Source organism: Symsagittifera roscoffensis, chromosome 6 (assembly GCF_963678635.1).
Source record: "Symsagittifera roscoffensis chromosome 6, txSymRosc1.1, whole genome shotgun sequence".
Classification (NCBI taxonomy): domain Eukaryota; kingdom Metazoa; phylum Xenacoelomorpha; order Acoela; family Convolutidae; genus Symsagittifera; species Symsagittifera roscoffensis.
In genome coordinates this window covers 37,314,754-37,327,238 of record NC_087067.1, presented here as the reverse complement: position 1 = coordinate 37,327,238, position 12,485 = coordinate 37,314,754, and the positions used below count along the sequence as shown (strand labels likewise).

General features: G+C 36.1%; 1 protein-coding gene across 2 annotated transcripts in view; it reads right to left on the bottom strand.

The window, feature by feature from the left end:
* LOC134848411 (TBC1 domain family member 25-like) overlaps positions 1-12,485 on the bottom strand; it is a 548,746-nt gene that overhangs the window by 13,247 nt on the left and 523,014 nt on the right. Inside the window, exons 2-4 of one of the 2 annotated variants that reach the window (XM_063865852.1) lie at positions 6,802-6,901; positions 6,583-6,692; positions 5,826-5,986 (exon numbers count right to left, since the gene is read on the bottom strand). In XM_063865852.1, coding sequence (XP_063721922.1) covers positions 5,826-5,986; positions 6,583-6,692; positions 6,802-6,885 — 355 coding nt within the window. In that variant the 5' untranslated portion in view covers positions 6,886-6,901. Of the gene's footprint in view, positions 1-10; positions 620-5,825; positions 5,987-6,582; positions 6,693-6,801; positions 6,902-12,485 lie in introns of those variants that run through there. The other variant, XM_063865851.1, reaches the window with a different exon arrangement.

Below are 12,485 nucleotides of genomic sequence, written 5' to 3'. Positions count from 1 at the left end.
AAAATCTTACCATTGCTATCCAACCACTTCTCTTCTTCACAATCATGCAATATGGGGTCATATTCTAGTAGCATTAGGTGTTTAATCAAGTGCGTTTTAAAGTTCTTCTGGTAACTAATCACTCTTGCATCATTTATTACATCATCGCCACTATCATCACTACCCAGATCTCGTTTATGTGACGCCGTGGTCGAAAAATAAAGTCTCAAATGACGTTCTTCCTCTTTTTCTTCACTGCTCATTTTTATATCTCTAGTTGAATTTTGGTTGAAATAAGTTGAAAACTGTGGCAAAGGGAATTTGGAACGCAAAGTTGAAGTCTCATACAAGTTCTGCATAGTGCCAAGTGGCAATAAGTTGAAATACGCGTTGAAATCACTCGTCATAGTTTTCCAACATGGAAAAGATTATACAACGAAAACTTATTAAAATAAAAAATATGAAGGACGAAAAAATAAAGTAATTTGAAGTCCAAAAATGAGCGCATAAGACCATTTGCACAATTTGTCATAAACTGTCTAACTGAAACGAAAAGGACAACTGGCTTTGAGTTTATCATCATGCACCAAAATAATTTTTGATTATTTGATGTGTTGTGCAGTATTGAGTACTGCAAATACTGTCACAAAACGCATTCTACTTTTAACATTAGCTACATTGAGACACGTTTAAAGCACAAGTTACATGATTAGTAGTTATATGAAGTCGATTATTCTAATACTCTAAAAGCTGTTCGACGAGAAGTTTTTTGTCAATAATTCAATGACAAAAAGGTTTAAACCGATCCATTTCTCAAAGAAAGGTAAAGGTTACAAAGACCAAGCAACATCCGACAAACAGTTGCGAAAAAGCTCTTCAGCCCAACAAAAGGGCCATTTCTAAAACTTAAATTCAAGCCTGAAACCAAGTCGAGCCCAAGTAGGAGAAAACTCAACAAATCGAACTTATGTTAAAAATCCTACCTTTTATTTAATTTATGTTGCAGCCCGGACTTTTAATTTATTCTGCAGCCCGAAATTTTCAATAACGTGCACTTTACCAGATGTTCAAATGCATAGAAAATGCATAGAAAAACAGAAACTGTAGCATAAAGAGATATTTAAAGGCTTTGAATCGATTTCAGTTTTCTCAAAAAAGTTCATTTACCACTTAAATGCCATTGACGCTTTTCAAAACAAACACCCAACCCAAAAATTTCGCACAAAAAATATCAGTTGCTGTTTTAAAATAAACACAATTGAAAGTGATGATAGGAATGAGCCTTTTGGGACACCTGTTCTCAAACCTAGAGGATAACAGTGCATCCCTCGATATTGTTTAGCTTGACTACCATTCAAATAGTTTGATAGCCATTTGGTTGAACTTCGCGGTGCGCTGATGATTTGAAGAATACTCAGAAGACTGCGATGACAGACCATGTTGAAAGCTTTAGATAAGTCGAGCGTGGACAGAACTGTTTTTATTGGGGGCCTTTGTTCTTTTAAACGGTCAATAAAAAAATCATAGATTGACAAATCCGTAGCAATGAGTGCATCCGGCAGAAGCTACGTTGATGGTCGGTTTCTAGATGCTTGGTTAGGTGAATAAAGATTCAAAAACTCCGCATTAAATAGAGACGGCAAGAGGAATCTGTTTTTTTTTCTTCTGAAGTTTTCATAGTTTCGATACTGTTTTCCACTAGCAGCGCTATGCGACTTAGTGAGTCAGCTTTCCTCTTTGTTAAATTTCACGAGGAGCAAAAGAAACCTCTTCGCCAATCAGAAAAAAAAACATCGGCATGTTCAACAACAGCTGTTTTCTCTAGTTCCAGTTTAGTTTTCTTTTTTGGAGCTCTCCGACCAGCTTTTGAGCTTTTTTCAACTACTTGTCGGCATCAGTGATTTTCTTCTTGAGCACACCAGGCATGTGCTATTTAACCACTCCCAGTTGTTCACGAGCACCATTTGCAACCTCGTGTTGGATACGACTTGCCTTAGAAGCAATTTTCATCTTCTTGACGTAACTCTGCAGCTTTTGACATGAACAACGATAACTCGCCTGAAAACTCCAATTTGTTTTGCTTGAACAGTTCAAAAAGCAAAAAAGACCCAGCCAAAACCGCTAATGTGGCAACTTAGTCTTTCATCTTGATAACATCTAAAATAAAACTTTAACGTTAAGAGTTAACGTTTCAAGGTTGGAATAAAATGTTCCGCTGTTGCTCAACGACTCGTATTTTGGTATCTTAGGAGACTTATTTTCAGCTGTACTTCACTGCATTTCCCCAAGTCAGTTCGAATTTTGTCAATGTCTTCATCTGAAATAGTATGCAAATACTTTACTAATTCCTGATTTGTCATTGAAATTGTCAAGTTTTTCGTTGTATGAAGACTCGTCTAGGTGTATGGCAAACCGCTTGCCCCGAAGCTTTTTGGTGATCTCGGATTTATGAATGGAACAATGACATGCGCAAGCATATACGTAGCTTTGGTAGGCCCACAAGCCAACTTTACTTAACTTGAGTCTGGAAACATTTTTGAATACAGATCTCTTCGATGACTGAAACAGTCGCTCGTCCGGAATCGAGAACCATCTAAAACAAACTTCAGCACGTGCAGAGCTACAACTTTGTTTGCAATATCATTCTTGTCAACCAGGGAGTTTACCTGCTGCTTCCTTGTCGGATGATCTTTTTAGCTGGTTCATTTTTGACGTATGTGATCATTTTTGGGCCTGAATGATTTTGACTTGTTTTATTGGCTTAGTTAGCTTTTTAAGTGTCGCCTCAAGAGCTAAAAATGATTGATTTTTTTTTCTCAAATAAAGGTAATCATTTTTAGCTCTTGAGGCGACACTTCAAAAGGTAACTAAGCCGATAAAATACAAGCCGAAACCATTCAGACCCACAAAGGAACACATACGTCAGGGCTATAAATTTTAAAAATTACAGGAGTAAATCATCTATAATGAAAATTGCTGACAACACAAGAAAATTCCCCGATGTGGCAACTAAGCCGACAAAACAAGCAGACCAATGAAAACACGACGATTCAATTTTCCCCGGATACTGAAGAAAAACATGGTCCGGCTGGGACTAATACACCGCACCTAATGGTGAAAAGGTAACCGCGTTACCTCTAGGCTAAGAGGGAAGAAGTCTAGAAATTGCTACAGATATCTAATAAACCAACATTACAATTTCTTAAAAGTGTTGTAAAAAGTTTTTAACGGGGAAAAAGTCCAGTTACCGACTACAAGACACTTGCTCTGACAAGTGTATTAAATTTCCGCGTCATAATCTGCAAATAAAATCGGAAATTTTTATTCTCAAGCTTGATTAACATAACACGAACAACTGTTCGGTTTTCATTCAAAAGAAATGGTCTGGAAATTTCTGGTACCATTTCTCGAAATAACAGAACCTCGACGCAATATAATGCTTGAAAAATATACATTCAGGATGACAATTTCTCCACAACATTCTGCATGCCAGTATTCAGTTTTTGTCTACGACATTTTCAACTATTAGATTAAAAAAAACGAACGTCACGAAAACAACGCTGTGCAATTTCACAAAAAAAAACATTTTATATAAAATCTGACCCGTACTCTGGATTTGAGTGATAAATAACTTCAAAAACACTAGCTACCAAGAGAGAAACGAAAAACTAATGATCTCGCTTTATCATTTCTAAGGCTTGAAAGTTATTTAAATTCGAAGTTTGTTTCATAACACAATGGCAACACTGACAGTGCTCCCAGCTAATTAAAAGTTGATAAGCGGTTAATTAAAAGCACCTATACTAAATAAAGCTTTTCGATTCAGATGTTTAAAACAAACTAAGATGTTCGTGAACTTAAAAGATTACTAGCGTGTTACACACCTCCGGTGCTTCGAATTTTTAACAACTCAGAAAAAACCACATATACTGTACAAAACATCTGCATCCTTTGAGTGTACTCCGAAAGCAACCAGTTACAGGGATGGTAATTTCAAATTTTGTAAGGTTTTTTTTTGGTTCGTGCTCATTTTCAATTCAAATTTGGAAAAACCATAAAACTTTGAAATTTTTTTAATCTAAAAACCGTCACGTCCCGGAAAGTAAAAGCAATTGAGCAGTCGCATTTGGACGCACGATTTGCAACTTCAGAGAGTTTTCTCACAGTACCGAATTACAGCTTTTGGAATTTCAAATTTTGAGAATATCAAAATTGAGTTTTCTAAAAAAAAAACTGAAAAACTAGAAAAAACGTCATATCTGGAATAACAAAAACTCCAGCAGTCATATTTGGAGGCAACATTCACAATCCTTTAGAGTACTCAGACAGCACCTAATTACAGGGTTGGGAAATTCAAATTTGAAAAAACAATTAAATTAAAGTTTTTTCTGAAAAATTTTCTCAAAAATCACAAAAAAAACGTCGTATCTCGAAAACAACCAGGATTTGAGCAGTCAAGTTTGGAGGCAAGATTCGCAATCCTTGGGAGTACTCTGAGAGCAACCAACTATAGGTTTGGGACTTTCAAAGTTTGTGTATTATTTCATTTCTAGGTGAGTACCCTCACATTATCCAACTACAAGCTTGGGAATTTCCCTCAAATCTTTCAAATTTATTTTAAATCTAAGTTTTCTGAAAAATTAAAAAGAAATCATGAAACATTTCTATCTTGAAAACTACAAAGAATTGAAGAGTCAGATTTGGAGGCAAAAGTCTCAACTTAGTGGCGAAGCTTCGCTTTGCAAACACTTGCGAGAACAGGACACAAATCAGCTAAGTGCAAAAATAAAAATTAGAAATAAGCATCGAATTAGTAAAAATTCGATTTACTCTGAGGTTCGAACTTGCGACCAAAAGATAAGGAGTCTCACACACCTACCACTCAGCCACGGAAGCTTAAAAAACACCAAACACTAGCCACAACAAACAACGCAGAGAACATATGCTAAACAATTTCCAATGCTAAAGTGAAATTTTCAAATAGTTAATTTTTATTTGCTAGCTTAGAAAAAAAGAAGGTTCGTAATAACACACTATGCTGATCGCAAGTGTAATTCTCGAGAGTACTCTCACAGCACCCAATTACAGCGTTGGGAATTTCAAATTTTGTGTAATTTGAGTTTTCTGAAAACTTGAAGAACAATCACAAAAATTGTCATACCTCATACACTAAAAGGATTTAGAAATTCATTATTGGAGGCGAAATTCGCAACCCCTGGGGAAATCCTGACAGCATCCAACTATTGGGCTGCTTATTATGAAATCGGTGAAATGAACGCTGAATTCAAAATGGAAAATCGAAAAACAACCTTTACCACTGCAATATACGATATAGCTTAAATGTGAAAAAAAAAATCGTTAACATGCAAAAATAATACGTTGAAAACGCTTAAGCGTGGCGAGATAGTGAAGCCCGCATTCAGATATAGAACAGATAACAAATTTACGATCTTTTTAAAACGCAATAGCCATTTTTCTGTGCAGATAAAACACGAGAGACTTTTTATCTACTTCTAAAAGAGAGTGAGGACAAATCTTTTTAAGGTCCAGCTGAGTTAGTCAATTACCTTCAAAATGAGAGTTCTGATTCAGTTCGATTCCTAGGGTACCATTTAAGAAATGGTTCTGAAAAACAGAACATTTCAAATCCGTATAAAGTATCGTTAGAATTCGCAACTCTCACTGAACGATTACGATTCATGTCTTTTTAGATAGAATTAAATAATATGTAAGGAGCAACTTGCCGCAGCCCATTTCGCAGATATTCAAACAAATACTTTCGTGAACTATTTGATAGCACAACTAGTGAACTAAAGCAATTGTCGGTGGAGTCCCAAGGTACTTACAGCCGCTTTTGGTTGAAAAAGGCGAGCAATCGAGCTTCAGTTTCAGCACAGGGAAAGAGGAATGCTGCAGCGCAAGTCTTAAGTCCAGATCAGTTAACAGAGACAGATATACATCCTCGCCACGCTCGTCTTTTGAAAGGTAACTGATTGCAAAATTTTGGCTGAAAGAAATTGATGCATTAAAATTAAAAGTTCGCTGCTATACTGAAAGACCTCGTAACGGAAAAATTTCGATAAGACAAAATGTCTTCGACGGTGTATTTTTGGAAACTTCGAAAAACCTATTGGCTTGCTTTTATAGATGGCAAGAAAAATGTATGAATTGCCTGGAAAATAATTAAAAAAAACACTTTTGGGCAAAAAAAACCTGATGCATTTCATAAAACTTTCCTAATTGCCTCAAAAAAATTCCTGAAAAACCCTCGCCTTTCAAGTTGAAAAAATCGAATAAAAATGAAGGATAAACCATTAATAGGTTAAACCATTAAAATATTTTTTTTTCTGTATATCAAAAATAGATTAAATCAAAAATAGAATAGGTTAATTTCAGGCGTTATTTTATTTCGAGCATTCAAAGAAAACTTTAAAAAACAATCAAAAACAATTTTGTTGCTGAAATGTGATCCAACTTGATTCAAAAGTCTTAGTTTGTATCACTTCACAAGTTATTCAACCATTTTTTGAGGAGAGATTTAGCGAATATCTTGACGATGCGTTGTCAATATCGCCCAGTATTAAGTCAAAGCCAGATACTTACTCTTTTATTTTGAAAGCCTCAACAAGTAACATGCGAAGTACCATATTGTTCGTGACCCTGGGGTCGAATGAAAATTTTCTGCTTTCTGGTTGATGCAGCCCATTGCACTTCTGCAAAAAAAGAACATTTCATCACAAGTTAATTAAACAAGGGAGAGTTAAGAAAAATTTATTAAACAAGATCGAGAAAAGAAAAAATTATTTATATAGAAGAACTTACTAGAACAAACACTCGCACGACTTCCAGTTCCTCTCGTAATTCTTTCGGCTTCAAATTGAAGTTCTTGAACATGTTGTCCAACATTATTCATTTGAGATCTGTAACTATCAGTTTCTTATAAATCAGGTCAGATATCTTCTTTATTCTTTTTGAGGTATTCAGAAGGTCAAAAGTATCATAGTAACCGAGGTTACAGTCAGCCAGGTTACAGTCTTCATCACGTATTCCAATCAAAATCCTTGGAATTTTCTAGATATGGAAGTGATAACGATAAAAAGAAGATGACAAGTGTTGATGTCCTTACAATTAAAACCGATACGGGTTACGTTTCTTCAATAAGAACACGCAACTCGACACGAGAAAATATAATATACAACGTTTACAAATAAAAATTTCGTCGAAAGTTATTTTTGTCATTTATAAGGAGTCTACTTCCGTTACATCCCACAAGAGCTGCTTACCAGCAGCCCATGGAACGAACGTCAAACCGTCTGGTCGCTTCTGATCGGTCCTGTAGAGGTGTCGTCGTTCTAAAAACACAGAATGTGAGTAGAAGACAAACTCTGCTTTATAAGGGCAATCAAGTTTGAATGCCTAGAGAATCTCCGTGCACTTTTGAGGCAAGAAAGACTATACCAACCATCCTCGGTAACGTCGCCGTTCGCATATTTTTGAGCCTAATCGAAGTCCTATTGCAATTCTGAGTTGTTGGAACGTGTTGAATCTTTTTACATCCGTTGATTCGAGCCGTGAAATCAAGTCTGCATTTTCGTTGTCAAAAATTGGCTCTGTTCATTTTTTTGGATTTCATTTTCCGGAGCCATTTCATTTTTGCCAATTTCAAACCACCGTTTAAGCGCATCATCATAGGTTCCATCAACATGCTGCAAACCATGGATTTCGCTTAAGGCATTTTTGCTCCTACTGCTGAGGCTGAGAAAGCGGGTAAAACTAGTAGACGAGCGAGAGAAACGCCCAAGCTACTTTTGGCTGCCGGGAAAAATGCTTGTAAAAACTGGTTATCATCCATTTTCACATTAGTGACCTTGCATAACAAACTTCCTAGTATTTTGTCTTTATCTTTTTGAAAAAAACAAGGGCTCGAGCGCAAAAAATATAGGAGTTTTGACATGCTATTTTTCAGGAGGTAAAAACCATAATGGGCGTCTAGTTTGTCAATGACATCCGAAATTTTTTCAAGCTTCCTAATTTTTTCGTCGTTTGGAGATCCTAAAACGAGGAGTTCTTCTTTTGTATTTTTTTTTATTTTGGGGAAAATTTTTCGAAATTGTGCTAAAATTGAATTATACTATGTACTCGTAGACGTTCCCAAAAAACAAAAACCGCACTTCTCAGTGTTCAAGCTCAGGCCGTTTTCAGAATGCTTTTAAGGTCTCGGAGTACTACCTCATAGCCGTCGGCTAAACTTCCATCATCTATATACCAGATGTTAATCTTCGACTCCAACTGTTTGACTAGTGTCTGGGTTGTTTCCGCATACAGGGGTGGGGCTTCAGGATTACCTTACTGAGTTCCGTCTTCTGACATTATAACAGAGTCTGTAAAAAAAGGTGGAAGGTGATCCAGTCATCAATAGCGACTTTTTCTACGCTCTGTTACTGTATAATACCTGGGCGAATATTACATAGACATTTTTTTGGCGCTCCTGGGTGGGCTGTTAAAGGAAATAGACTATCATGATCATCAAAAATTTCACTGAAGAACCCTCGGTTTCGGGCGTAAGCTCAAGTTAAAGGCCTTAATGTCCTCTTTTGTACTAGGCGGAAGATGCGGACTTGTCCACCTAATACAATTTAGCTTTTTAACTTAGTTAAGACCAAAAACTCCGGGGGTCGGAGGGTTAGGTGGGAAGTCTAGAGCCCACTTGTCCCAAACCTTTGTACAAAAAAAAACATTTACGGAGAAAGCGAAAAAAAACAGCCAAAAATAGTGTATAACTAGGAAAAATCCAAAAACCAATTTACTTGAAAACGAAAAATTACAAAGAACAGTAAAAAAACATAAAATGGACCACAACCAGTAAAAAACATAAAATGACAGCGCAAATAATATTTCCGGACAATATTTGATCTGACTTTTCTATTTGTTGTTGTTTCAGATTTATATCATTTCTGATCGAAAGATTAAGTGGGTTGGTTGTTTGTTGGGTACGCTCTCTTGAGTAATGCTTGAATATTTAAGCAGGTTAATGATAATTTTGCCGGTGACCGGAGGGTATAGTGGCAAGCTGAGAGACGTGTTCCAGACGCGGCAGCGGACAACAGAGACAACATCCACAACGACTGTTGGGTCTCGTTAGCCCAGTTTTAGTATCGTTCGGGTACTATTGCAATAAACTAAGGTTGTGGGGGACACAATTGGCCCAGTCTGATTGCGAACTTCCGGTTTAAGGGTCTTAGTTCGGGTATTATGATGTAAAGAGGGTGAATTATTATCAATTTACGACTACTAATAGGCTACAACCCTTAATATATATCACTTATCTCTCATTTATACCCGAAACACCGTAACCTTCCCGAAAATTACCGATTTCGACCAATTTGTTAGCCCCAAGTTTTTGGATATTCTAATGTTTCCGAACGATATAAAGCTTCTACGCAAGGGGTTTCTACGTAAATCATCCCCCTAACAAAAGAAACCGCGCGAGAAAAAACTCAGTAGAAGTTGACGAAAAAAAAATTTTTTTGTTCATTCTTTTTTCGTAAATTCTGAATTTTGTCAATAGGTTTTGAAGATTAAAATTTTGAGTTTTAGGAGTTATAGCGATAAAAAAAATTGCACTAGGGTTTTGCTAGCATAACGGGCTCAGTTACTAGAACACTTTAGGAAAAACCCTCCAAGTAGCGCACTGGATAGAGATCGAGACTTAAAGATCGGGAAGGAATCAGAGGTTCCAAATCCGATAGTTTTTGGCAAGTTTTTGTTCCTAAACCAATTTTGGTGCAAAATTCTAATTTTTTCACAGGGATGCTGCGCTCGTTTTAGGTATTTTTTTACCACTTTCAGCATTAATTGTGAAAAAAAGTTTCTGAGAACCTATATAGGCAGTGAGAAAAGGTCAATTCAGCAAACGCGATTTTGTGGATTTCCCAAAAACTAACAAAGTGATCGGAAAAAATTTGTTACCTTAAGTCGACGTTTTCAACCAATTTTCTGATCCGTAACCGTTTTTAGGTTACGTTTTTTTCTGATCTGTAACCGGTTTTAGGTTGATAGTATCGGAGAAGAATTTTTTTAGAATTTATCAGTTTGGAGTGTCCAAATTTTAGGGAACCCTCCGAACGACGGAAATTTTTACAAAACTCCAATTTTATCCCACAAGGTAGGTTGACCGGTTCATCTAACTTTGTTCTAAGTAAGTTAGACCTCAATCGGAGCCTTTATCGCCCGAAAAGACCTGATTTTGCAATTTTTGGCGAACCCTCCGACGTAACACTCCGGAGTTAGTATGGCCCTTTAATAAACCTCCTTGGTGAAAAGTTTTTGGTGCAACCCTACGAAACGTTCAAAGAACCCCAGAGTAATTTTAGCCGATTGATATTCATTTTGACACTAGCCGGAGATTTCTTCGAGGCAAAAAATTGAAATTCGGAAAAATCTCAGGGGACCCTCCGAAGTAACCCTCCGGAGTCTACTGTGCCCCTTAACAATCCTCCTTAGTGAATTTTGGAGAACCGAAGTAGCTTAGATGTTTAAGGTACCCTCCAAAGTAACCCTCCGAGTTGACTTGCGTCCCTTAACAACCCTCCTTAGTGAAACTCAGAGGTTCCCTCCGAGGCTCTTTAGAGACATTAAGTACATCATTAAAATTGAAATAAAAGGTAAATTATCTACGGCTTGTGTGTATTAGGAGTAAATAGACCAGTTGACCCGGAGATTCGCGAATAACTTTGGATTCTAGATCGGGTTCAGCAAAAGTACCCAAACAAATTTTTTTCTCGATCATTTTTTGACTCTGTTGTCGCCTTGAGCCCCTTAGTAGGGCAATCCGAGGACTAATTGAAGAAGTTAGACACACTCACTTGAGACGATAGTGTCCTGGGTTTTGGTCATTTGAAGTGTTCACTTGGATTTAAATCACAGTGCTCATAATACCGCATCAACATCTATTCTTATAAAAGTTACCAAAACTCTTCTCCAAAATGGACACATGGATTATGCAAACTCCGATGCTTTAACCGCCGCAATGGGCTTAAATCAAAACATCTACCTAGATGCTCCACTCTCACCGGGATTTGTGAGAGGTTGGAAAAATCGAAATTTGTTTTGACTGTTTTCTTTTTCTCAAATATCGGCTAGAAATAATAGTAACAATTATGAAAGCTTTAGAAATTAAAAAGCTAACGAATCGTACGATGAACTTCCGAAAGATAATGTTAGGTTCAACGTATAAGCTTTTCGTTCTGTTAGTTTTTATTTCAGTTTTTTCAAAGGTAGGTTTCAACCTTGAATCATCGACAATGGAAACTCAAGAAAAAACAAATACGCCAAGATTACTAATAAAAAATTACCAAGAAGACAATGCTTCAATACAAATGGTAGAACGAATTGAGCCAGCAGTACCTTTACTGCAACCAGAATCACGAAACAAACATGGATTATATCCGGACTTAAATAACCAAAGTGAGCATTTAGTACGGAATAAAATAGTAGGAACTATCTCTAGTTCAACAATACCAAATTCAGCCAACAACAACAACAACACTATAACAATAATTTAGGGCAACAGTTTTATATTTCAGATGTTCTCAAAAAAACGCGCATCTCTATAGACAAAATGCTAGTCGATATTTTAGACGCACAAGTTCAATTACTGATCCAATTTCCCACACTTAGAAATTAACTATTTACACGAATAGCAGCTGTTGACTTACCTCACTTAGTAACCAATAATTTTAAACGTCTTATGCTAATTGTGTATCCAGGAAAAGTAATTCACGAAGCTGTCAGAGAACCATCAAATCCAAAATGTAATGATATTCGTTCATTTCTTCAAAATAACCAATTCGCTATCAAAAAAAACTAATTCAGAAGATGTTCATTTTTGTGAGTCAAAACACCACGATACAAATTTTGCACTTGGACATTAACAATTAAATGGTGGCAGAAATTTGGGATCGAGACATTTGTTTAATAATTCAATTCCCAGCTTATGAAAATAATTTACCAGCACTTATAGCATCAGCAAGATTAGCAAAAATTAAATAAAATAGTTGTATTCAGCTTATGATAATGAGGAAAATGTTCAGGAAACTGAAACAGTTTCTTCAAACAAAAAATATATTATTTTGTTCTCTGCTTGAGGGAATGGTTCGCAATAATAATTACCGAATTCACTTCTGTGTATTAAGTCTTAAGACAACTGAAAAGAAAATAGAGTTGATACATTCCAAAAAACATCGAGAAAATAAATGTTCCTTGACACATTAAATCAAATTTTCATTCTAGTAATATTTTGTTCTCATTTTCCAAAGAAGTTTTATTCCCAAATAGCAGCAGCGATTTTACCTTCTGTGGCAATTTACAACAAAATACAATTAATTATCAACGATTTTCAACATAATCAAGATCTACGATTTCATCGTAAAAGCAACAATTCTGAAATAAAAAGATATTCTTTATACCATTAAGTATAAAAACACAGCTATTATTTAGTATGCTTG